The sequence below is a fragment of the Cervus canadensis genome, chromosome 9, assembly GCF_019320065.1.
Source record: "Cervus canadensis isolate Bull #8, Minnesota chromosome 9, ASM1932006v1, whole genome shotgun sequence".
Taxonomy (NCBI): domain Eukaryota; kingdom Metazoa; phylum Chordata; class Mammalia; order Artiodactyla; family Cervidae; genus Cervus; species Cervus canadensis.
Window position 1 is genome coordinate 80904523 of NC_057394.1, and position 27323 is coordinate 80931845.

Sequence of the window (27323 nt, forward strand, 5' to 3'; positions counted from 1 at the left end):
TTTGCTTAAGTAAGGAAGTACCTGATTTTATATTTGATTATTTGCATGTCTGTTGCTACCTTTACTGCAAACTTTAATTTGATTTGAAAATAGAAAACAGGTTTAGAATTTGTTAAATCTATCATCTTTGTAAAAGTAATTGAGAAAATGAGTTTATTTTACCTCTGGCACTTTCCAAATCCCACCTTTGTCCCCAGTGCTAATCATAGTAATAGTTTGGTACCTACCTGATTTTTTAAAAATTCAATTACAGACTTCTGTTTCTGTGAAGATGGAGTAGACATTGTTTTACCTATTTTTTCCTGCTAAGTACAACTAAAGACTTTGGCTTTTATATAAAAAACAAACAAGACTCTGAAAAACTGAGAGGAGAAGCCAGATGGCAGGACCTTGCGACCCTGTGAACAGTGTGATGGCGAGTTCCCTGTTCTTTCTTTGGCCTCATTTATCTCAGGGTCCACATAGTCAAAGCTGTGGTTTTCCCAGTAGTCACACATGGATGTGACAGTTGGATTATAATGAAGGTTGAGCACTGAAGAATTGATGCTTTTGAACTATGGTGTTGGAGAAGACTGTTGAGAGTCCCTTGGACAGCAAGGAGATCAAACCAGTCAATCCTAAAGGAAATGAACCCTGGATATTCATTGGAAGGACTGATGCTGAAGCTTCAATACTTTGGCCACCTGATGCAAAGAGCCAACTCATTGGAAAAGACCCTGATGCTGGGAAATATTGAAGGCAAAAGGAGAAGGGAGTGGCAGAGGATGAGGTGGTTAGATAGCATCACCAACTCAATAGACATGAATTTGAGCAAACTCCAGGAGATAGGAAAGATATTCCTTCCAATGAATATTCAGGGTTCATTTCCTTTAGGATCAGGAGACCATGTGGACAGTAGTAACAAGGCATTGCAACCCATTCACGCCAGGGAGGTGTTGTTGAAGGTCTACAGGGAGATCAAGGGCTCTCACCCTTGCTCAGCTATAACTGACCACCCCCCCAACTTGGCCATCAAAAAAGGTCAAGTTTGCAACTTGTATTCTTATCCCCCATCATGCAGTAATGAGATAGCACTTTCATCCCCTGTCAGAGAGGTGCCAGAGGAAGCCAGCTAAGGTTTAAATGATATCTATCTAGTATCTCGTAACATAATATGTGTAATAGGCAAGCTGTCCGTTTTCAGTCAAAATTTATTCACCATACCCCAAACCAGAAGGATCTCAAACTCAATGAAAAATGACAACCCATGATGCTAACACCAAAATAACAAAAAATGTAAGCATTATCTGACAGAGACACTTCAGGGGACATTAGAAAAAAGGCTTTCATGAGCAATGACAAAAATGCTTGAAACAAAAGTCTCAGCAAAGAAACAGTCTCAGCAAGGAAATTTGGAAATTTAAAAACTTAAAAATACAATAACTAGCCCCTCTCCCCCCTCAGACACACACAAATCAACCGCCAAAGCAACCAACCAACCAAATGAAAAAAGCTCAGGGGTTGGGCTCAACAGCAGAATGTAAGGGCTGGGGAAAAGAATCTGTGAATTGAAAGATAGCACAATAGAAACTACCCAATTTAAACAACAAAGAAAGTAGACGAGAAAAAAATGAAGAGATGTATTTGTTCTTGTTGGGGGCTTCCCTAGGGGCTCATACAGTGAAGAATCTACTGCAATGCAGGAGACCTGACTCAGCCCCTGGTTGGGAAAGATCCCCTGGAGAAGGGAATGGCTACCCACTCCAGTATTCTTGCCTGTAGAATTCCATAGACAGAGGAACCTGGTGGGCTACAGTCCATGGGGTCACAAAGAGTTGAACACGACTGAGTGACTAACATTTTCAATACACTTTTCATTCATTCATTCTCTTTCTGATTTATAGAATCTCTTCATGCACTTTCAGCACATAATAGGTATATCAGTTGTATGTGTTGCAAATGTCTTCTTCAAGTTGGTAACTTGCTTTCAGACTTTATTTAAGGTATCTTCTGTTGAATGGAAGTTCATCCCAAACTGTTTCAATGTAGGTCCCTGAGTGTCAAAACTTTTAAGACTTTGTATGCATGCCTGAGAATATTTGTGCTAAACTTTCATTTATTTGAAATTAGAAAGTTGTAACATTCTAGATTTAAAGGTCTCTTAATTAAGTACTTAAAAATAAAATCCTCTGTCTTTAAGTATTTCCTATTGTTAGACTAATGACAATTTGATTCTGAATTCTCTTGGAGGTGATCTGCCCTTTCTCTCTGGAAGGCTGAGATCATCTCATTGGGATGAGGCATTTTCTCGATGAGTGATTCTCAAAGTGTGATCCTTGGACCAGCAGCGTCACTATCCTGTTAGAGTTGTTAGAAATGCAAGTTTTGGTGCCTTACCCCAGACCCACTGAATAAAAAAACTCTGGGGGCACAGCCCTGTAATCTGTACTTTACCATGACTGCAGGTTAGTCTGATGCACACAGAAGTTTGGAATCATTGTTCTAGATCCTTGCTAGTCAGAGTGTGATCCACAGTTGAACATCATCAGTTGCAGGCATAAATCTATCAAATACTACATGGTGTTTGATTGTGATAATTATAATTTCACTTCAAGGCAATGGAAACTTAACTTTCATACCTCTTTTGACCTCATTAGAATTATTTGCAAAATGTTGGTATGGCAAAGCCTTCTAGCAAAGTTTATGTTAGCATTTGATATAAATTTTTTTTTGTTTGGTAAGTACACTGACTTACCAAAGTCACTTACAGTGACTTTCAGACACTGACTTTCATAATATTCTTTTATTAGCCATTATGGCAACCCTCTCCAGTATTCTTGCCTGGGAAATCCTATGGACAGAGTAGCCTGGCGGGCTACAGTCCATGGGGTCGCAAAGAGTTGGACATAATTGAGCGACAGAACAACAAGAGACATTGAACTTTGTCTTGAAAATTCTGTTTTCATTTTCTCCTTTGATTTTATTTTGTAGGCTTTGTCAGAAACAGCTGCCATGAAAACAGAAAAGCAATTGTCAAGCCTATCTGGAAAAATAAAATGTGAAGGGCCTAATTTTCATTTCAACAGTTTTGTGGGGACCTTGTACCTAAATAGTAAAAGGTATCATTTTTTTCCTTCTCAAACATTTTTTTGTCCACTTAATCTTCCCTGACAATAACTTTTATAGTCACTCTAAGTATAAAGATTGTTTACTCTCTAAAAATTTTAACCTACATATATTTGGAATGGTGAGAAATGGATAACAAAGCAATTTTTTTCTGTGCTGTTTTAGAAATAGATACTTTCTTTGAAGACACATTTGTTTTTATTGCTATTTTTCCAGAAAGTTAAACTTGACAAAGGAAATATATATATATATATATATATATGGTGAAAGTCTAGGTTTGTTTTACATTGTGAAAATAAAAAGTTCTGTGGTAATTTACTAATACTCTTTTTATTTTTTTAGCCCTATTTCAATTGGGCCTGACCAGGTCTTGCTGAGAGGTACACAGCTTAAAAATACTGAGTGGATCCTGGGCATAGTTGTTTACACTGGATTTGAAACTAAATTCATGCAGGTAAATAATCTATGGTGACAAATAGCATTGCCCCAAATCACAACATTTTGTGTTTTTAGGAACCCTAGGACTTTGGACTTTGAGATGATAGATCTGCTATGTGGATCTGTTTCCTGTGAACTAGAGAGTGATGCTCCAAGAAGCAAGGTGGAAAGCCATGGGCACACTTTCAGTCCATCTGTGATTTGGCAAAAGATGTTGTACTTTTTGACCATTGCAGTTTTTAGCCTCCTTCACCATCAAACTGTAATTCACTTGTCTTGCTTGTTTGTGGTCCTTTTTGGTGTGTGGTTGCCTGCTACCATGCAGAATGCCGTCAAGTCACCCCTCAAGAGATCCAAGGTGGAGAAGGTGACCAACGTGCAGATCCTGGTGTTGTTCCTGCTGCTGTTGGTCATGTCCTTGGTGAGCTGTGTGGGAGCCATATTCTGGAGAGACAGGTACAGAGCAGAGCCCTGGTACATCGGGAAGAAAGGTAAGTGTCAGAGCATGGGAGGAAGACGCCGCTTTTGTAAGCTACTTCCCATGTTTTCATGTAAAAGGGAAGGCTCTCGTTCTAACTGGAGGCTGGCGCTTTTGCCTTACTTGTTTGTTTTCAGAAACTGAAGGTTAATGAGTTTTAGAAATAGAACATTTCCTTCTTAAGCACCAACCTCCAGCATTTTTACAGCTTCCTTTGTATTTAGTTAGAACTTCTTCCTCCCATAATTCAACTATATAAATTTAATATGTAAGTCTGAGATGCAAGTTGTCAGGAAGACATATATAAGGCAGTGCATATAGATCCTCTGAACAATTTCTAGATATTTTTAAGTAAAATATCTTTTACTTCTTTCCCTGGGTTTTAAAAAATCATTATAATAATTATCTCTTTAGCTTCAAATCTACGGTTACTGTTACTTTAGTCCCTAAGTCATGTCTGACTCTTTTGCAACTCCATGGACTGTAGCCCACCAGGCTCCTCTGTCCATGGGACTCCCCAGGCAAGAATACTGGAAAGGGTTGTCATTTACTTCTCCAGGGGAATCTTCCTGCCCCAGGGATCAAACCTGGGTCTCTTATATTGGCAGGCAGGTCTTTTACCACTGAGCTACCAGCGAAGCCCTCAAACCTACTGTTATATACAGTTTAAAAAGTCCGCCTCATCACCCCCTCCTCATCTGCTGTGTTTAGCAACTTCCTTTCTTCAATGCTTTGCTCACCACCTTATCCAAGACCCGTTTCTGTGCCTCCAGCTTTGTGTTTTTTTTTGCTACACACCTCACAGAGTTCGTCCCGCTGTCTTTCCTGACTCATCCCACTTTCTCAAGCTATCTGAAGTTCTCTGAGGACAGGATCTAAGTCTTATTAGAATTTGTATCCCCATGCTTCTATGCACCCTATTACATGATTGATTGGTACTTAGCTAATATTTTAAAAACTATCTTATATCTGTGTCCACTTAATTATACTCTTAATAATAATTTCCATGGAGAAAAATTCCACAATTTAAAAAAGTAATAATGAGAACACAGATGAATAAAGATATCGCCTGAAGCTGCAACGTGGTTCCTCTGATTTTTCTTCCACAGATTATGACTATCACAGCTTTGGGTTTGATCTTTTGGTATTCATCATCTTGTACCACAATCTCATCCCCATTAGTCTGCTGGTCACTCTGGAAATTGTGAAATACATCCAGGCCCTGTTTATAAACTGGGTGAGTAGTAAATTCAGGAAATTAAGACAGTTCTCTCTTGGGTTATGGCTTTGGGTTCAAAAATCAGTGTGACCGAGTCCTTGTGGTGGGGCCGGTGCAGCTGACAGGCCAAAAGCCAAGGCTGACTCAGCAGTGCCTGGACGCCTTTGACTCACTGTTGAGGACACAACAGTTTCCCTATATATCTATTTTCCAGATGATCAGAAATATTTAAGAGATAGAGGCTTAGTAGCAAGTGTAGAGAAACAGTCAACCATTAAAACTTAAGATACTCACAAAGGAGAGTCCAATAGACTCACAATAGATTTACAGAGCTTGGCAAGAATGACAGAAACAATGGCATTTCAGCATTCCTTCAAATTAAGAAAAATATTTCTTAGGTTAGAACCATGTATTGATGGAAGTTAATACTTTGTCAGTTGTGACTGAACAGATTTTCAAATCTCTGTGTAGGGTTGTCACTTTAAGTTTTTTTTTGTCTTCATATTGTTCTTTTTTTATTGGAGTACAGTTGATTTACAATGTTGTGTTAGTTTCAGGCATATGGCACACAGTAATTCATAGTAGTTTGCATTTACTGATCTGTATTATTATTATTTTTTTAACTGGAGAACAATTGCTTTACAATGTTGTGTTGGTTTCTTCTTTGAAATAAAATTCTTTCTGGATGTCACCTTAACAGGATCCTCCCAATATATTGATGAACTATCATCATTTGAAAGGGAGTATTATTTTAGCAACCACAAAATTAGACAAAGTGCCCTCAAACATGTTCTCATCTGATCTTTGCAGTAGCTCTGAGTAGTGCCAGGAGGGAGGTCCCTGCTACTACCCTATCTGATAGACGTAGGAACTGAGACATGCTTAAGGCCACACAGCATGCCTGAGGCACAGCCAGGATTGAAAACCGCATCTTCCAAATCACCTTGACCTTTGTTTCTACATGGCTCTGCTTCTCCTGAATCGACTCTGCCAACCCATGTGAAAAACTAGCATATATGCGTCCCAACCCAAGTATTCTGGACTCTCCACTGTGAATTCTTTATAAGTGTCAAGCACATCAGATTAGTGGCCGTATGGACTTCCTGAAGACGTTTTGAGCCTAGCTCTGTCTGTGTGGCTTGGCTATTTTGTTTGTTTCCTGCAGGATGAAGATATGCATTTTAAGGGAAGTAATGTCTATGCCATGGCCAGAACATCCAATCTTAATGAAGAGCTTGGGCAGGTGAGGACCCCTCCAGGGCTGGGCAGTGTGACAGGAGTGCCACAGGAGGTGGGTCTAGGGAAAGCGTGTGCAGAGCTGAATGGCCAGATTTAGCCGTGGGCTAGAGGTAATATGGGGCTTCCCCAGTGGCTCGATGGTAAAGAATCTGCCTGCAATGTAAGAGATCCAGGTTCAATCTCTGGGTTGGGAAGACCCCCTGCAGGAGGGCATGGCAACCCACTCCAGTATTCTTGCCTGGGAAATCCCATGGATAGAGGAGCCTGGCAGGCTATAGTCCATGGGGTCGCAGAGAGTCGGACATGACTGAAGTGACTGAGCATGCCCATAGATAATGTGACACCCTTGTGAAGCTTTAGAAATATAACTTGTTCCAATTATTAATAATATTGCATAATGGATTACAAGTAGAACATATCTGATATAGGTTATTATGTGCTTACGAGAGAGTGAAAGAGCTGGGAGGGAGGTAGAAGAATGAAAGAGCTGTGGGACAAGTGGGAAAAGCTGCTGGGGGCTCCCAGGGCTTCAGGTAGCTTCCAGGGAGCCACAGGGACCCTGGAATCTGGGGGATGGCTGGGTTTCTGCCTCTTTAAGGCAGGTGACTTATAGGGGAGCATCCACAGGCTGTTGTGAAATTTCATACCGGCCAAATCCATCTGCCCACAGCTGCCAGAAGGGAAGCAGAAGAGCTTCTGGATCTTCACTGAAAATGCCTCTCAATGGTGGAATCTAATCTGCAGACCAGAGAAACGTAGTAGCCTCCGGCCTCTATTCCTGCCTTACAATAGAAAGGCGGGAATGATGCCCAGTTACCAACAGACAGTTGTTGGTTGCCTTTTAAATGACAATGGCATCTTTATAAGTTTAAATTCAGTTTTAAAAACTCCCAAGATTATTTGTCAATTATACTATTAATATAATAAGGCTGAAAAAAAAGCAGCAACAACTCTCAGAGCTGTACAGAACTTGAAGGAAGAAAGACCTGGAGTTGTTACTTTTTTCTATCTACTTTATGTTCTGTCTCTATATATGTATTTACCAGACTATGATTTTCTATCTTTCAATTAATTAGAGGCCACATATAAATTATGGTAAAAGGCAGAATTTTGAAGTCAAACATCCTGAGTGTGAATCCTGGTTTCATCATTTACCAGCATAGACAAAGATTCCACTGGAGAAGGAAATAGCAAGCTACTTCAGTATTCTTGCCTGGGAAATCCCATGGACAGAAGAGCCTGGTGGGCTACAAAAATCCATGGGGTTGCGAAGAGTTGGACACAACTGAGCATGCATGGATGCACAGGCACCACAAGAAAAGAAAATTACAGGTCAATATCCCTTATAAACTCAGATGCAAAAATCCTCAATAAAATATTAGCAGATCAAATTCAACATTAATAAAGGATCATACATCATGATTATTTATTCTAGGAATACAAGACTCGCTCAATATGCACAAATCAACCAATGTGATACACCCTTTAAACAAAATGAAGGATAAGAAATATATGCAATAGATGTAGAAAAAGCATTTGACAAAATTCAATATCCATGTTTCATAAACATCTCAATAAAATGACTACAGAGGGAACATATTTCAACATAATAAGGGTGTGTACAACAAGCTCACAGTTAAAATTATACTCAGTGAAAAATGAAAAGTTTTTCCTCTAAGATAAAAAAATAAAACAAGGATGCCTCCACTTGTTAGGGTAGCATTAAAAAAATGCTACTTTTATTCAACTTAGTATTGTAAATCCTAGCCATGGCAGTTAGGTAAGAAAAATAAATAAAAGGCATCCAAATCAGAAAGGAAGAATTAAAGCTGTCTCTTTTGACATGTGACATGTTATGTATAGAAAAACCCTAAAGTCTGCACCAAAAACCTGTAAGCAATAATAAAAAAAGAACCCAGGAAAGTTGCATGATAAAAAACCAATATACAGAAATAAGTTGTTTCTAAAAATAAAAACAAATGTTTCTGAAAGCATACGTGAAAATTTCTGCCTTTTATTATCATTTTTGGTGACTTTACATAACAAATAGTTAGCATCCATCTTGTCTATCCAAATAATGCAAAGATCTTGAAACTTTAAATCCACATTGCTTTGCAGTGTTCATTGGACAGAAATGATCACCTACAAAATTTCCATTTGTCTTTAAAATGATCATTATATTCATGATCATGATTAAAATGGCTTTGAGTCTGTTTTTCTTTTTCATCTGAGGTATACATATATATTGGTATATCAATACCAATCTAGCTACTTAATGTTTTCTAGGTACTTTTCATGAGATTTCTTATGTCAGGAAAATGAACTTGGACTTCTGAATTTCTTAGGTTTGATGGCTTGAAGTTTACTTTGCATATTACCGTAGAATTTCATCTCCAGTGTAAAACAAAGAGAAGACTATGGCTTCTGAAAGAAGTAGATATTAAAGATAGAATTCTTATAGATTGAAATCCTTGTTTTCTAAAAATTCACATAATTTGAGGGCTTAAAGAGAAAGAATGCCATCTTTGCTCTCTAAAATGCATTTTAAATTATGTCATTTATCATGTTAAGTTTTTCTTCATTTAGTTAAATTTAAAATGTATTTCTTCTTTGTGTAGGTGGAATACTTATTCTCTGATAAAACAGGAACCCTCACTTGCAATATTATGACATTTAAGAAGTGCAGTGTTGCTGGTATAATGTATGGGTAAGTGTTTTTATTGCCATACTCTGTTGGAAGTTCCCATTTTTTTTTTTTTTCTTAACAAAATTAAGTAGACTTCATTTACTCTAGAACTTATCTGAACTTCTAGTACTATAGCTATGTCTGAATGAGATTGCAACTTAACATACCTTAAATGAAAACTTGCAGTGTCTTTATTTTCTAAAATATGGTTTACGTCTACTTTTAAACATGATTAGAATTCCTAAAGAGTTTTATATTTATAACCTGTAATCATCATATTTCCTCCCTCACTTTCTCTTAGAGATCTGTCAAGCAAAAGTGATGGTGCAAAAGACTTAAGGTGACTAGATAACATTCTCTCCTTTGCCGGTGTTCCTTTTCCCTGGATGTTTTATCATACTGGAGCACTGACATACAATCACACAGCCCGCATTGTTCAGACCCCTAGTGGCAGTTCTCAGGAAGCTCCCTGGTACAGATCTTTCCCATGTTTTGAAGAACCCAGAATCTATTCTTCAGTTTACTGTGTTGGTGGCAATTTCCTCTGCCTCAGAATCTATATACCTATACCATTTTCAACACAACTTTAAGCATTTTCTAATGCAGCTTGAGGTCTGGAAAGTTGTATAATTTGACATGGTGGGGGGCCCTGTGTGTTCAGTCATGTCTGACTCTGTGTGACCCCATGGACTGTAGCCGCGCCAGTTTCCTCTGTCCGTGGGAGTTTTCCAGGCAAAAATTACTGGAGTGGGTTGCCATTCCCTTCTCCATGGAATCTTCCCAACCCAAGGATCTACCCGTGTCTCCTGAATTTCCTGCATTAGCAGGCCGTTTCTTGTACCATCGAGCCACCAGGGAATTATAATCTGACAGAACACTGAATATTTACTAGTTGTAAGTGTGATTTAGTGAAAACAGAATATGGGGCTATATTTCACTTAGGTCTGTGTGATTGCTGACTGGTACTACCAGGAACTTTTAGTTAAAATGAATGTTATCTGTTCTTCTTCAGTCAGTCTCCTTGTTCCATCTCAGACTCCTATGAATTCAATGACCCAGCATTGTTGCAGAACTTTGAGAATGATCATGTAAGTCTGCTATTTTCCCTCTATGTTGACAGGGTATTGTTATATAACTTTCAAACATACATGTATTTTCCTAAAAGGAAAAGAGAGAGAGTCTTGAAAAGTTTTTGGTATTAAATAGTAAGCAAGGGATTTAACATGAAAAGTATGAGCTATGCCTTGACTTGAGTGTGAATGAATTCAGACCTTATATAGGAATATTCTACTATGTAGCAATCTGTGAAATCCTATCTCTATCTGCTTTTAAACTCTTTGGTTCTATAGCATGCAATCAATATCTTCACTTATCTATTTTAAGATATTGATCTAGCTGATGGGAAATCTTGATCTTCTAAAAATAAAAGTGATCTTTGGGACTTCCCCAGTAAACTAGTGGTTAAGACTCTGTCTTCCAACACAGGGAGCATGGGTTCAATCCCTGGTCAGGGAATTAAGATCCCAAATGCCTTGGGGAGCAGCCAAAAATTAAAATAAATAAAAGTGATCTTTAAAATATAAAACCTGTACATGTTCTTCCTTTGCTTAAGACCCTTCCGAGGACTGGCACCACATTTAAGATAGAATCCTGACTCACTACTTTGGTCCTCTCTGTCTCCAACCTCATTCTGTGTCTCTGATCCCTACACTCAAGATGTTGGAGCCACATTTATCTTGAAGCTCCACAAACAATGAATCTGTGTCCTGATTTTGGGTCCTGGGAAAGTGCTACAACCTTTGGTGTGTGCCACCACACACTTGAACACAGACCCACAATTAACCTTTCCATTTAGGTCTTAAGTTAAACATCTAAATATGCTTTTTTTCCCTTGTCAGTTCAGTTCAGTTCAGTTCAGTCATTCAGTTGTGTCCGACTCTTTGCAACCCCATGGACAGCAGCACGCCAGGCTTCCCTGACCATCACCAACTCCCAGAACTTACTCAAACTCATGTACATTGAGTTGGTGATGCCATCCAGCCATCTCATCCTCTCTCTTCCCCTTCTCCTCCCGCCTTCAATCTTTTCCAGCATCAGGGTCCTTTCCAATGAGTTAGTTCTTTGCATCTGGTGGCCAAAGTATTGGAGTGTCAGCTTCAGCATCAGTCCTTCTGGTGAATATTCAGGACTGATTTCCTTTAGGATTGACTGGTTTGATCTCCTTGCAGTCCAAGAGACTCTCAAGAGTCTTCTCCAACACCACAGTTCAAAAGCATCAATATTTTGGTGCTCAGCTTTCTTTATAGTCCAACTGTCACATCCATACATGACTACTGGAAAAACCATACCTTTGACTATATGGACAAACTTGGCAAAGTAATGTCTCTGCTTTTTAATATGCTGTCTAGGTTGGTCATAGCTTTTCTTCCCAGAGCAAGTGTCTTTTAATTTTATGGCTGCAGTCACCATGTGCAGTGATTTTGGAGCCCCCCCCCCCGCCTCAAGAATAAAGTCTCTCACTGTTTCCATTGTTTTCTCATCTATTTGCCATGAAGTGATGGGACCGGATGCCATGATCTTAGTTTTCTGAATGTTGAGTTTTAAGCCAGCTTTTCACTTTCTTCTTTCACTTTCATCCAGGAGTTCTTTAGTTCTTCTTTGCTTTCTGCCATAAGGGTGGTATCATCTGCATATCTGTTATTGATATTTCTTCTGGCAATCTTGATTCCAGCTTGTGCTTCATCCAGCCCAGCATTTCGCATGGTGTACTCTGCATCACCTCCTTAAAATATGCCCCTGACTTCCCTATCACACCTCCTTCTTGTTTCCTCCAGCTTTGCGAACACCTGCGTCCCCAGGGAGAACAAACATCCCTAGAGAGCAGGGTCTTCCTGTTCCCTGTGGTCGCCCCAGCCCCCACCTCTGCCCCTGACTCAGCCTCCACTCCACAAACACATTCTGAATGTGTGGTATGGTTTCTAGCCAGTGCCTTACTCTGTATGGATCTGAAGTGAAATCTTACTTCGTGTATATATATATATATATGCAGATTATATAGGACTTTTGAGTTCAAGGGGTAGGTTGGAAGAGAGTCATCAGCTGTGTCCCTTTCTTACAGCCCACGAAAGAGTATATAAAGGAATTTCTTACTCTGTTGTGTGTGTGCCACACTGTTTTTCCAGAGAGAGAGGGAAACAACATAAGCTACCAGGCCTCCTCTCCAGGTAGGTGCCGTGTGCCTGTGAACACCTGGCAGGTGATGAGCCCGCAGAGGAAGGGAGGCCATCACAGATCCCCAGTCGTGCCTGCCTTTCTCCTTGCCTGAAATTCTTACCAGTTTGGGGCATTCGTATACAGCTCTGAGCCACTCTGAAGCTCTGGGGCTCCCACTCTCCACATACCCCACACACCCCCAAAGTGCCCAGAAGGCTGGCAGGGGGTGGTCTTAGAGCAGTGGCCTAGAAGCAGGTTACCGTCAGTACCCAGGCACGGGGCCGGGTATGGCCATGCACATTTTCTGGAAGTACTACTAGTGTTGTGGAGAACAGAGAGGACCTCAGTGAGCGGGAGGAGAGTGTTTTAATTCCAGGCTGGTGGATTAGCCCCTCTGACCCCACTTAACCGGGTTTCTTTTTCTGTCAACACTCTCTGCTTACTTAGAATCACTGATAAACACATTTGGGTAGAAAACCCCAAGTTCTAAAGAATGACATGATATTTTACTGCTGGAGAAATCTGTATTAAATTAAGTATAGTGTTAATACACTTGCTCAATCTCCATTAATTCAGGCCTTTTATTGACAGATGAAGCAGCTTTAGTGAAAGGAGCCAAGAAACTTGGCTTTGTTTTCACCGCAAGGATGCCGAACTCTGTCACCATAGAAGCTGTGAGTAATACTTGATGTACTTTCTAGCAGTTTACATGCACCTGCTCATCCAGAGACACACGTGTACAATTTTTCTAATCATGCTGATTTTAGATTGGAGAGGTGTTTCAGTCTTAATCTGTCGCAATAGGAAGCACTTTTGTTAATATTGTCCAGGTTGCAAACAATATCCTTACCAGAGGAGGGCACCATCATCTCATCAGACTTGCAGGAAGGCTTTATTTTGAAAAAGATATGTATTTGGAGGGTGAAACTTGTTCATGATTGGGAGAGTGAGTTACTTTGTGAGACAAATACTTTTTTCCTAAGGTAAGAATATGTTGTCTTATTTTCCTGTAGATGGGAGAAGAACTCACATTTGAAATACTTAATGTACTGGAATTTTCTAGGTAAGCTGCCTTTTTGTTCTGTGTGTGCATTTTCCAGGGCTCTTCTTTGATTATTCAACTGAGATTTGGCTGTAAATGAAAACCTAAAAACAGAATCCTGAAATTCTAGTTAGCTTCTACACACCCTTGCATCTCAGTTCAGTTCTTGCTTCTCTAGGCCTCATTATGATAATTATTTTAATTGGAACACTCTTCTCTGAGGCTTAAGTGTTTCAATTTTACCAAGATTTTCTTCTCCCCGAAGGAGATCCTCCTCCTCTCATTTTGGCCATCATTTCTATGAACCTCTTACTTCTCTTCCAATCTTGAACATCTTTTTCTTGATCAGTCTTATTCCTGAGGGAAAATAAAGTTATTTTTTTGAAAGAGCTTGAAAACCTGGAGGAAGTAATGACTGCGAGCCCATCTGGTCTGTAGGACATGTTCAGAACTGTCCTCTGAGGCCCATGATGGCCATACCACTTGGAAGACCTGTAGTTGGGGCTCCATTTAAATGACCTTCTCAATGTCTCTAAGCAAATATGTGGGAGAATCAGGGTTGAAATCCAGGTATACTGGTTCCAAAGTCCTTGGTATTGTCAACCAATCTGTGCCTCTGGAGGTAAAAGAGAAGTTGCTGTTTAGTTGTTAAGTCGTTTCCAACTTATGACCCCATGGACTGCAGCACACCAGGTTTCCCTGTCCTTCACTATCTCCTGGAGTTTGCTCAAATTCAAAGAAAAGCTAAAGAACTTAAAAAAATGTATTTTCATCTCCGTGGTGTGCATTGCAGTCTATAAAGCTAAAAATATTTTTCTAGAACTGTTCGAGGAGTAAGGTGGCCTTGGTGACCGCCTGTTTGTGCGGCCTCTGCTCCATTCATGTTGAGGGCGATAAAAAATGTTGAACAGTATGACTTGATAGAGACTGTGGTGCCCCGGGAGATGGAGGTTTACCTCTGAGGGGCCTGGGAGCCTGTGCGAGGAGGTGGGGTTTGGGCTGGTGACTGAATGGTGGAAGGAGAGTTAAGAGTGGGCGAATGACCTGGTGAGGAGGAAGGACTGTCTCGGCCAGTTTACTGTGGCTGTGTGTGGAGGACAGAGGTGAGAGGAGATCTTCAAGCCGATTTGGGCTCCTAAATCAGGAACAAAAGCAGTGAGTTTAGGTTCTATGATAGCTATAATACACACACACACACACACACACACACACACACACACACACACACACAAAATCTGGAGGGCTTTGAGACAGAACTATACATTCAAAAGATTCTGGCATCTACTGAGCCAGCAATTTAACATCTTGTGCAGGAAAATGGGGCCAGAAAGGTCTAGTTGATGAAGATGGTGTGAGGACTGAAAATCATACAGGACCAGGCCTGCTTTCCCCTTCTCTCATCATTATATTAAGCGCATTACATGTATATAAAATGTATGTATTTTAAGTAATATACATGTTGTATAATACATGTGTATGTATAATAATACATAAAGATGTTACATTATATATGCATCATGCACTATATTATATTATAATAGTACATATTAATCTAATATATCCTAATATGATCTATTGTATATACTTGTGTAAGTAAATTCCCATGAAAGAAAAGAATAGTAGTAGAAGAAGGTGGAGATTTATAATCAGAATTTCAGTTAAAGGAAGTCAGTAAAGAAGGAAGAGGAGGGTGGTAATAAACGTGCCAGCCTTTTTAGCCATAGGCAGCTGAGGATTCTGACAATTAGAATCCTTTTGACTTTGAGTTTTTGCTTGGGTGGTAGCTCCACATACTGAGGAAAACAGAAACTAACAATACTTTCGATATTGTTTTAGTAACAGAAAGAGGATGTCTATAATTGTCCGAACTCCTGAAGGACAGCTACGGCTCTACTGCAAAGGAGCCGTAAGTACTGGGATTCAACATTCATGTAATGAATTTTAAAATGTCGTTACTTTGTATGTGCTGTTACCACTGTTGGTTGATAGCATTAGGTTGAAAAGTCCCTCTCAAGGCCGCCAAACCCACTGAAATGCTACCAGAATTTTATTAAACTTTGATGTCAGTGAAAACGCGCTGTCACTCAGCTATTTTTTTGAGAACCAATGATCTGCAGTTTTGGCTGCTACAAGTAATGCTCCTGTGACCATTTGTTTGCAACTCTTTCTGTGGACACATAGTTTTATCTCTCACTGGTAAATATTGAGGAGTAAAATTATTGGATCACGTGGGAGCTATCTATCAACTTCTTAAGAAACCACCAAGTTGAAGTTACATTCTTACCAGCAGTTGTTACCAACATCAGGCCTGGTTAGTCTTTTTAATTTTGCCATTCTGATAGGTGTGTATCTCACTGTGAATTTAATTTACATTTCCATGATGACTGATGATAGCAAACTTTCTTCCATGTGTTTTTCATCTGTGATGAGGGTTCCCAAGACTACCACTATGCTTTCAGGGAGTCTCTAAAAGGATTCATGGGACTTAGCACATAGTCATGGACCTGAGGTGGAAATATTCATAACTTCAAATTCCATTTCTTTAATAATATAGAGCTCTTCAGAACATTTTTTTCTAATTAGCTAGTTAGCTTTGATTTGTGGCTTTTATAGAACTTTTCTATTTCATCCAAGTTGTGGAATTTTTCCTAGTTGTGGAAAAATCGTTTGTCATAGTCTCTTTACTATTTTAAATTTTATTTATTTATTTTTGGCTGTGCTGGGTCTTCATTGTTGTGGATTACTCTCCAGCTGTGGTGTGTGGGTTTCTCATTGCCATGATTTCTCTTGTTGTGGTGCATGGGGCTTAGTTGCTTCACGGTAGGTGGAATCCTCCAGGACCAGGGATGGAACCCATATCCCCTGCATTGGCACGCAGATTCTTAACAACTGGTTAAGAAAGTCTTAAGACCAGGGAAGTCTTCTTTATTTTTTTTTTCAATCTTTGTTTTTGTTTGTGTGTGTGTATGTGTGTCTTTAAAGTGTGTTTCTTCCAGGGAGCATGCTATTGGGTCTAGTGTTTTAAATTTGTTCTGGAAATCTCTGCCTTTTAACTGATGTTTAGACCATTTATATAGTATGGTTATCTATATGACTAGGTGTAAATATATCATCTTGCCATTTATTTTCTATTTGCTCCAGTTGTTCTTTTTTATTTTATACTTTCTTTTGGATTTCTTGAACTTGTTTTTCCAATTTCCTTGTTTTAAAACTTAAAGTTTTTATTTTAGTAGCTACTTTGTGGCTTATAATAGGTATCTTTATTACATTTCTCCTTCAAGTGATATTATATTACTTCACATATAGTACAAGAACCTTATAATTCTATATTTCCATTTCTCTCTCCTAATCGTTCTGGTATGCTGGTCATACATTTTAATTTTACAAATGTTACAAGCTTCACACTTTACAGCTATTAACTTTGTCCAACTTCTTCGAATAAAAAGAATTAGATAATGAGAGAAATAATATATATATATATATATACACACACACATATATATATATGTATGCACATGCCAATACCATGTCCAGCGCTCTTCAGACTCATATTTCCATCTGGTATAATAATCTTTTGTCTGAAGAAGTTCCTTTACTATAGCTTATAACATAGATCTATTGGTGATACATTTTTTCAGTCTAAGTCAGAAAGAAAATATGTATTTCATCTTTATTTTTTCTAACCTTTTGAAGTAAATTTTTGCTGAGTATAGACTTCTAGGCTGACCATTTTCTTCTTTCAGTGCTGTAAAGATTTTGCTTTACTGGCTTCTCACGTGCATTGTCCCCATGAGATATTTGCTCTGTTCCTTGTCTTTGTTCCTCTGTATGTAACATCTTTTTTCCTGGAATTGTGCCTTCACTGGGGCTTCTTGAGCTCCTTCACTTCTATGAGCTATAACAAAAAAAAATGATAAAAGTTTTTGTAATTCAGATTATCAGGCTTAGATAAGATGTTAATCACAGTGTGTGTTTGTGTGGCTTTTTTCCTATAGGATTCAGTGATTTATGAGAGACTTTCAGAAAATTCTCTCTTTGTGCAGGAGACATTAGTCCATCTGGAAAATTTTGCTAAAGAAGGTAAGTGAAACTTATTTAGAATTGAGTTCCCTTTTGTAATGTTGTCCTTAACTGTTGAAATTATAGCCTCAGTGCGTGCTTGGGGTAGTTTGTTGGTATGTGAGACCTTGTATGCCTTCTGTTTGGTTAAAAATAAATGGTTTCCCAAACAGGCCCTGTCCAGGCAGTCTTATTATTTTCTCTTTCTTCCACTCCAACGGTATTTTGTGCTTAGTTGCAAACACTAAAATGTATGTTTTTACATTTGTAGGCTCTTCCTTTATTCCTAAAGCAGTGTCTTCAGTCTATTATCTATTTCTAGACAGAGGATGAGATGGTTGGATGGCATCACCGACTTGATGGACATGAGTTTGAGCATGCTCCAGGAGTTGGTGATGGACAGGGAAGCCTGGTGTGCTGCAGTCCATGGGGGTCTCAAAGAGTCGGACACGACTGAGTGACTGAACTGAACTGGAAATAGAGGTTTTTTGGTTTTTTTTTTTGGTTTGTGTTGTGTGTTTTGAAGTTAATAATTTTGTGTATAACTCAGAATGCTGACATAGTTGATATTTTCCTGCATTCTTTTATCCTTCTGATTTTGACTTATCATCCATCTCTTTATGAAATACATTCCTTGAGTGAGTTTTGAATAAGAACAACATCCATTGGAAGGTTTATAGGTGCTTTTAAAAGCAAGGAGTAATACTGACTAAGAGTACCTTGAAAACTATAGTCCACTTTCTCCTTTTAGTTTACAAACTGCTGCTTCCTATAGACACATGTGTGTCTTGTGTGAGAGTATGGATATTTTGCAAGTTTACATTTTGGATCTTTTAGTGGTCTCTGAAAATATAACTGTGCTGTAGGTTGGTTGCAATAGGTAGAAGCATATGGGGACTATATTGACGACAACTTCGATAGGTCTTCTGCAGAGAGTTGTGTGTGTGTGCTCAGTGGCTCTGTCATGTCCAACTCTTGGGACCCCATGGACTGTAGCCCTCCAGGCCCCTCTGTCCATGGAATTTCCCAGGCATGAATACTGGAGTGGGTTGCCATTTCCTCCTCCAGGGGATCTTCTGGACCCAGGGATCGAATCCTTGTCTACTGCTTGGCAGGCAGCTTCTTTACCGCTGAGCCACCTGAGAAGACTGTTCTGCAGAGAAACAGGAAATTCTCAAGTGTTTGAATGTTTTGCCACAATTAACCTAAAATATTACAATCCGATTAAAAAATTTTTTCAAGCATGTCTTTGCAGTTCAGTTCAGTCACTCAGCTGTGTCCGACTTTTTGCGACCCCATGGACTGCAGTCTGCCAGGCTTCCCTGTCCATCACCAACTCCTGGAGCTTGCTCAAACTTATGTCCATCAAGTTGGTGATACTGTCCAACCATCTCATCCTCTGTTGACCCCTTTTCCTCCTGCCTTCAGTCTTTCCCAGCATCAGGGTCTTTTCCAGTGGGTTAGTGCTTTGCATCAGTACCCAAAGTATTAGAGTTTCAGCTTTAACATCAGTCCTTCCAACTCAGGACTGATTTCCTTTAGGATTGACTGGTTTGATCTCCTGAAGTCCAAGGACTCTCAAGAGTCTTCTCCAACACCACAGTTCAAAAGCATCAGTTCTTTGGCATTCAGCTTTCTTTATGGTCCAACTCTCACATTCATACACGACTCCTGGAAAAACCATAGCTTTGACTAGACAGACCTTTGTCAGCAAAATAATGTCTCTGCTTTTTAATATGCTGTCTAGAATGGTCATAGTTTTTCTTCCAAGGAACAAGCATCTTTTAATTTCATGGCTGCAGTCACCCTCTGCAGTGATTTTGGAGCCCAAGAAAATAAAGTCTCTCCCTGTTTCCATTGTTCCCCTGTCTATTTGCCATGAAGTGATGGGACCAGATGCCATGATCTTAGTTTTCTGAATGTTGAGTTTTAAGCCAACTTTTTCACTCTCCTCTTTCACTTTCTTCAAGAGGCTCTTCAATTCCTCTTCGCCTTCTGCCATAAGGGTGGTGTCATCTGCATATCTGAGGTTATTGATATTTCTCCCGGCAATCTTGATTCCAGCTTGTGCTTCATCCAGTCTGGCATTTCATATGATGTACCCTGCATATAAGTTAAATAAGCAGGGTGACTATATGCAGCCTTGATGTACTCCCTTCCCAATTTGGAACAAGTCCATTGTTCCATGTTTGGTTCTAACTGTTGCTTCTTGCCCTGCATACAGATTTCTCAGGAGACAGGTAAGGTGGTTTGGTATTCCCACCTCTTGAATAATTTTCCACAGTTTGTTGTGATCCACACAGTCAAAAGCTTTAGCATAGTCGATGAAGCAGAGATAGATGTTTTTCTGGAATTCGCTTGCTTTTTCTATGATTGAGAGGAGGTTGGCAATTTGATCTCTGGTTCCTCTGCCTTTTCTAAACCCAGCTTGAACTTCTTGGGATTCAAGTTAATTTTCTGTTATCTCAGCATTTGTTGGGCTTACTTTAATGCTGGAAACTGAAGCCTCTTATTCTTTCCTTCATTCGACAAATAGTTATTGAGCATCTATATAGTGCCCTGCAGTGTTTTCAGCTTCCAGGGCAGAAGTGAACAAAACATAGACAGCTAATGTCCTGCGAGAATATGCCAGTGATAGATGATGTCATGGGGCGAGGAGTGCTGTGGATAGAAAATAAACAGGGTAAAGGGACAGAGCGACGAGGTGCTCTCTGTGTAGGGTGAGTTAGGTAGAGACTGCGGGGAGGGAGAGAGAATGACAGGCCCTCAGGAGAAAGCATTCTGGGTATAGGATGTGCAGGTCCAAATGTTGGGGAATATGAGGACCAGCGAGGGTACTACAGTGAGCAAGGAGGAGGGGAGGAGGGAAGATGAGTAAGGAGACCAGGTGGGTCAGGAAGGGCCACACGAAGGCCTGTATTGTTCCATGGGCTCTGAAACACTTTTGGATTTTGTTTTCAAGTTCTCTACTTCTATCCAATCACTGGAAGCCTCACCAGGTGATCTCTCTCTTGCAGGTCTGAGAACTCTCTGTGTTGCCTACATAGACTTAACTGAAATAGAGTATGAGCGGTGGCTGGTCATGTATAAGAAAGCCAGCACAGTGGTACAAGACAGAATACAAAGTCTGGAAGACTGTTATGATAGAATTGAACAGGTAATGTACCCCATATGTGTTGTCCATGCCAACACAATTGAAGAAAATGAGCTTATCAATGTAGTCATATCTTGGTGTCATGTTAAAAGCTCAGGTAAATTTTTTTCTGAAGTATACATCTGTCTTATTGTATTGAGAATTCATAAAATGTCTTTTAAACTATTCAAAATATTTCTCCCTGTTTTGAATCGTATCCTAGTCGCTTCAATCTTGTTATCCTCTGTATGGCTTTTCCCACTTGAAAAGAAATACATGTTTATTATAGAAAAATAAGCTAGATTAACATATAACAATCATCTGAAATGTTGGGCTAATGGCTGAGTTCCAGTCTCTTCCCTTTGTTCTTTTCTGTGTATTATATATGTAGTATCCTGTTGTATGTATTTGTGTGTGTGTGTGTGTGTGTGTGTGTGTGTGCTCAGTTGCTCAGTCCTGTCCGACTCTTTATGACCCCATCGACTGTAGCCCACCAGACTCCTCTGTCCTTGGAATGCAAGAATACTGGAGTGAGTTGCTATACCCTCCTCCAGGGGATCTTCCCAACCTAGGGATTGAACCCACGTCTCCTGCATTGGCAGGTGGATTCTTTACCACTGAGCCACCTGAGAAGCCCCTAACCTAACCTAACCCTCATTTAATTGGTGTATTTAGACCACTATAAACATTTAGGCCATGTTTATAGTGAGGATTAGTTTAATATATACTATATTTGTAACTATTTTTATTTGTTCCAACTTTTTTCTTTTTATTTTTTTCCACTTTTTTTTCTGCTTTCTTTGGTTCTAATTGAGGATTATATATAATCTGCTTTCTTGCTCTCTTTTTTAGTATATCAATCATACTTCCTTTAAAAATGTTTTTAGTGATTGTCAAAGAGTTTGAAAAGTCTACTTTCAAATAACACTGTAACCACTTCTCTCCAGTGGTAGACCAATACTTCACAATAGGAAGAGAAACTATAAACCATCTGGTGATAAGAGATTTATGGAGAAAATTATTAAATTTTCCTTACAGACAAAAATAAGGGCCTATACATGTGGAAGGGTTTATACATTATATGGTGGTGGTGGTTTAGTTGCTAAGTCATGTCCAACTCTTGTGACCCCATGGACTGTAGCCCACCAGGTTCCTCTGTCCATGGGATTTTCCAGGCAAGAATACTGGAGTAGATTGCCATTTCCTCCTCCAATGGAAATTCCCAACCCAGGGATCGAACCTGTGTCTCCTGCATTGGGATGTGGGTTCTTTACCCCTGAGCCATGAGGGAAGCCCTATAGTGAAATAGGGACAAACAGATCAGTGGTAGAAACTAGAACAAAATGTGTGAGTGTATGCACTTATGGGACTTTGCATAATAAATTATTAGACGACATGTTTTTTTATCAAAATTTGCTCTATTTATTCCATCATAAAATATTTTTATCTTTACACTTGATCTTAGCCAAAAGGCCAAGAAACGATATATTTTTATCTTTAATTAGCAATAATGACTATCTCTTCCCAAAAACATCTAGAAGTTCCTACTACTTGGAGCCACGGCTATTGAGGATCGCCTTCAAGCACGTGTTCCAGAAACGATAACAAGTCTATTGAAAGCGAACATAAAAATATGGGTCTTGACAGGAGATAAACAAGAAACTGCAATTAACATAGGTAACAGACACAAAGAATGTTTTTTAAAAGCCTGGTTGTATATGTATCCTAAATATACAGTTAAGAATGTATGGTTGTTAATAGTTACTAGTTTTTTATTTCTTCAGGAAAGTATAGTGCAGTGAAATCTTGCCATCACATGTCACAGAATTCAAACAAACAAAGCAAACTCTTATCTTTCCTTCACCGTCTTGAAACAATAGAATGCAGAATGCCCATGAGTCATATGTAATTTCTTGTTCTTTTCCTTTGATACTTGAAGTTATGATATTTTTTCTCTAATGAAGTATATATTGGCTTGGCCAAAAGTTGGTCTTGGTTTTTCCATAAAATCTTACAGAAAAACCTGAATGAATCCAAATATCTGTGTTTGAATTGTATGTTTATTCATAAACATTGTAATCATTATCAGAATATTGGGTTAGTGTTTCTTTTTTTCTAAGCTCTGATGTCACTTGTTTGACTTTATAGTTTTTATTATGATTATTATTATTATTTCACTGTTTGATGGTATTTAGGGTTCAGATGTGTGGAAAAGGAGTTGAGCAACTTCCCTGGTGGTCCAGTGGTCAAGACTCTGCACTCCCAATGCAGGGGGCTTGGGTTCAATCTGTGGTCAGGGAATTAGATCCCACCTGCCATAACTAAAGAGTTTGTATGTCACAACTAAGATCCACTGCATCCAAATAAATAAATATTTAAAAAAGGAAAAGGAATTTAAAAATCAACTTTTAGCCATGAATATGTAAGTGTTGATCATAAGAAGGGATTGAAATTATTATTTTTTTCATGATCATCATGGTATCCAGCTCTGGTTAGACTAACACATATTATGAAATGACCCTGTATTCGTTGGACACCCTTTAAACTATGTTTCTGCTAATTTGTCAACTCTATATTCATTCATTTAACAAATATTGAACCCTTGCTATGTGCCAGAAAATTCCAGGATCTGGGAATGAAAAATTGAGTAGGAAAGTCTCTGTCCTCAAGGAACTTACATCTACAAGACAAAAAATTAACAAGCAAATCAGCAACTGTTGTAATGTTATTGCAGTAAGTGTTAAGACTGAAAACAAAGCATGGAATAGTCATGGATAGAGGGGTAATGAGACAGAAAACACATTAGGGAGGTGACATTTGAGGCAGAGACCCAGATTGGAAGAAGGAGCAATCACTGGGAAAGTCCCAGGCAAACATATGGTGAGCACATGGCTCTGGTGTCTTATCTGAGCAACAGTGGAAAGGCCAACATGGGTGGAGTATGGGGAGCAAAGCAGAGGTGAGAGCTTGTCAGGCCACAGGAAGAAATGTGTAGGGTTTTGAGCAGGAGAGTGATATGATTTAATTTGTGTTTTAAAAATATCTTCTTGCTGTTGTGTGGAAACTGGAGTAAATGGAAGGCAGGAGATCATTTAGGACACTTTTGTATAAGTCTATACAAGAGATGGCAGTCATTTGTACTGGGCTGTAATGGGAAATATTGGGGAGGGACTCCATTGGATCCTTTAATCACATGATTTGGACTTGATAGGACTACCTGTACTCGGATTTTTTTCCCCCCAATGGCACATATGATAGTATTGCACCACGCAGAACCACAGATTGTTGTTGTTAAGTTGCTCAGTTGTGTCTGACTCTTTGCAGCCCCATGGACTGCAGCACGCCAGGCTTCCCTGTCCATCACCAACTCCTGGAGCTTGCTCAAACTCATGTCCATCGAGTCAGTGATGTCATCCAACCATCTCATCCATCCTCTCTCTTCCCCTTCTCCTCCTGCCTTCAATCTTTCCTAGCATCATAGTCTTTTCCAATGAGTCAGTTCTTCATATCAGGTGGCCAAAGTATTGGAGTTTAGCTTCAGTATCAGACTTTACAATGAATATTCAGGACTGATTTCCTTTAGGATGGACTGACTGAATCTCCTTGCAGTCCAAGGGACTCTCAAGAGTCTTCTCCAACACCACAGTTCAAAAGCATCAATTCTTCGGTGCTCAGCTTTCCTCATAGTCCAACTCTCACATCCATACCTGACTATTGGTGATTGAGTCAGTGATGCTATTCAACCACCTCACCCTCTTTTGTCTCCTTCTCCTCCTGCCCTCAATCTTTCCCAGCATTAGGGTCTTTTCTGACGAGTTGCCTCTTTGCACCACGTGGCCAAAATATTGCAGCTTCATCTTCAGCATCAGTCCTTCCAATGAATATTCAGGGTTGATCCTTTAGGATTGACTGGTTTGGTCTCCTTGCTGTCTAAGGGACTCCTTGTAGCCCAAGAATCACAGATATGGAGGGTCAATTATAAAGATACATGTGGATTTCTGACTGTATGTGGGTTAACACCCTACCTCCAGCATTTTTCAAGGGCCAGTATAAATTTGGGGCACATTTGGTGGGTTAATCTGTCAGCCCTCATTGATATGGGTGCAGTAAGAGTAGATGACTGTTTCAAAGAATTTTGCTGTGAAGGGAGCAGAGACCTGGGGTGGTAGCCGGAAGAGAACAGAATTGATGAAGTGTTGATTGTCTTTGAAGGAGCTATTTCATCTCTAAACATCAGTTTCCTGCCTGCAAATTGGGGATGATAGTTTTTACTTGATAGAGTTGTGAAAATGCCCTGAGGTAACTCCCGTGAAGTTGTTGCAAAACACTTAGCAAGTCCTCTGGGAATGTCAGATATTAATGTAATTATGAAAGACTCACAAAGCAGGTCCGACCACCATGCAGTCACTTATCCATCTGGCAAACATTTGGAAACGTACCATCCACATGCTCTCCTTTTTCCAGCTCTTTCACATTTCTGCTTTAATGTGCCTTGCCATGTTCCTTGAGAACCATGCAGTCAATGACCACAGTAACTTAGTGCATATCTTGTGAAGAGGCTCAGCTGGCCCCGCACCATAAAAAGGGACAATTGCTTTCTTACCACCTTCCTCAATTACATCTTTGCCAGGTCCACTACCTGAAACCATTGGCTTTACCTGAGACTTCAATAGTCTCTTTGGCTCAGGACTGAAACTCAACCTAGATGAGACCCAGCAGTTACTGTTAAGAGCAGAGTTTTTATACTTATCGAAAGAGACTTATTTTTGTTACCAGAAATCTACAATTCACATGAAGGACCCCTTACTCAGAATAACTGGATTGCGTTCAATCCAGTTGCGTTCAATAACTGGATTGATTCAATAACTGCTTTATTGAATTGTACATATTTTCAAATGACTGTTTAGTAACCATGGTGCTTTTGAAAAAAGAAGGGAAACTCTCTCCAGTTTCTTAGAGCAGGGATTGAAAACACAGGGAAGAACCGGCAGAACTAGAGTGAAGGGCAGAACACACATGTAGTGGGCAGAGGACAATCATACATGTGTAGGGAAAAGGCAACACACACGTTGGAGGGGGAGTCCATGGGGGAGCACTGGCCCCCCTGGAGGGGCAGCCAGAGCAGCCATGCCTTCTGGAAATGAGTACCCACTGTTGGCACAGGTTTTTAGCTCTTAGAAGATAATCGCAATTCTGTGCTTTGATATGAAATATCCTGATTTATAACCGTTGCTTAATGTGTAACATGTTGTAAGGGCAAAACAATATATGTCTGTTGACTGAGTGCAGGTTGCTATCCTCCGACCTTAAGTTCTGGGTCCTAGGTTGGACTTTGCTGCTGCTGCTGCTAAGTCACTTCAGTCGTGTCCAACTCTGTGCGACCCCATAGACAGCAGCCCACCAGGCTCCTCTGTCCCTGGGATTCTCCAGGCAAGAACACTGGAGTGGGTTGCCATTTCCTTCTCCAATGTTTGCATGCATGCTAAGTAGCTTCAGTCGTATCCAACTCTGTGCGACCCTATGGACAGCAGCCCACCAGGCTCCTTTGTCCACAGGATTCTCCAGGCAAGAATCCTGGAGTAGATTGCCATTTCCTTCTCAGATTGGACTTTATTGCTCCCCTTCGAGGCTACTTATGCAGAGGAGACCAGTTGAAAGATAGAGTCAGTCAACTCTGCCTGGTGTATGCTGATATAATTTGTTTTCTTAGAGGCTTTCTGAGCTCTTGCTTTTTCCCCCAGAAAAGCAATAGGCTTTAGTTAGAGAGCTTTCGTGTTCCTTTCATGAGTTTGAACGGCTGAGGAATAATTCAAAGAGAAAAAAGATTGAGAGCTGGTTCTGAGAGCCAACATCATTGAAGAGAAATGCATAGCAAGCATAATGGTTGAAAAGTCAGGCTTCAGAGTTATAAAGACCAAGGTCTGAACCTGAATCTTCTGTCTCTATATTTATGAGCCCGTGCCTTTGTGGGCTTTTCTAACCCTCAGTTTTCTCATTATTAAAACGGTCGCAATACACCTCTGCTGTGGAAGGGAGTCTGTGAAGGTTTTTCTAAGCTGGTGTATTAGATAGAGTGAGGGCTTCATAGATGTTAGCTCCTGCCTTTATGAATACTGTGGCAGTTTTAACTACCATCATCTCTCCAGGGGCTAAAGTTGGCTAACATGGTACAGTTAAAAGGCTCCACATAGTCTTGACACTGGTTTCAAACAAAATTTGGCTAAGAATTTGGCAGGAGGCTTACTTTCAGGAACAAATATGTTAGGATTGTTTTTTGTCAACAGCAAGAAATAAAAACTACTGTCACACATTTTTAACATATTTCCTAGACCAGCTTCTAGTTCTATTAGCTTCTGAAAGTTTTCTGATAACATGATTCCACATGAATCCGCGGCCTCTTGACTTCAGCAGCAAATGTACAATTACATTTGGTTACATTCATTGGAATGTATGTGTGGTTTGTTTTCTTTTGTGTTAGCTTTGCTTCCTTGGGTTTTAAGAGGCTTATCACATATTCTGTTGTAAATCTTCCTTAGCAGCCAGCATAAAGCTGGGTACCAGTAAGCACTCAGAACTTGCATGCTGATTTGATTTGCATTTTGGTCATAATACATGGAAACTTTTTAGCCTTTGTTAGGATTCAGCCAGTGCGGGCAGCAGTGGCTTCAGGGAAGAGGGCTCCTCATGGGGGCAGCACCGGGATCCTTGGTG

At 39.8% G+C, this 27323-nt stretch overlaps 1 protein-coding gene across 1 annotated transcript in view; it reads left to right on the forward strand.

The window, feature by feature from the left end:
- The window catches only part of LOC122447296 (phospholipid-transporting ATPase IB-like), an 81932-nt gene that overhangs the window by 25264 nt on the left and 29345 nt on the right, over positions 1-27323 (forward strand). The window contains exons 9-22 of the mRNA XM_043477803.1: positions 2971-3098; positions 3448-3559; positions 3869-4034; positions 5131-5258; positions 6406-6483; positions 9098-9186; positions 10178-10253; positions 12284-12389; positions 12970-13052; positions 13392-13441; positions 15257-15326; positions 17416-17500; positions 20497-20636; positions 22151-22289. Of these exons, the coding sequence (XP_043333738.1) occupies positions 2971-3098; positions 3448-3559; positions 3869-4034; positions 5131-5258; positions 6406-6483; positions 9098-9186; positions 10178-10253; positions 12284-12389; positions 12970-13052; positions 13392-13441; positions 15257-15326; positions 17416-17500; positions 20497-20636; positions 22151-22289 (1450 nt within the window). The remainder of the gene's footprint in view (positions 1-2970; positions 3099-3447; positions 3560-3868; positions 4035-5130; positions 5259-6405; positions 6484-9097; positions 9187-10177; positions 10254-12283; positions 12390-12969; positions 13053-13391; positions 13442-15256; positions 15327-17415; positions 17501-20496; positions 20637-22150; positions 22290-27323) is intronic.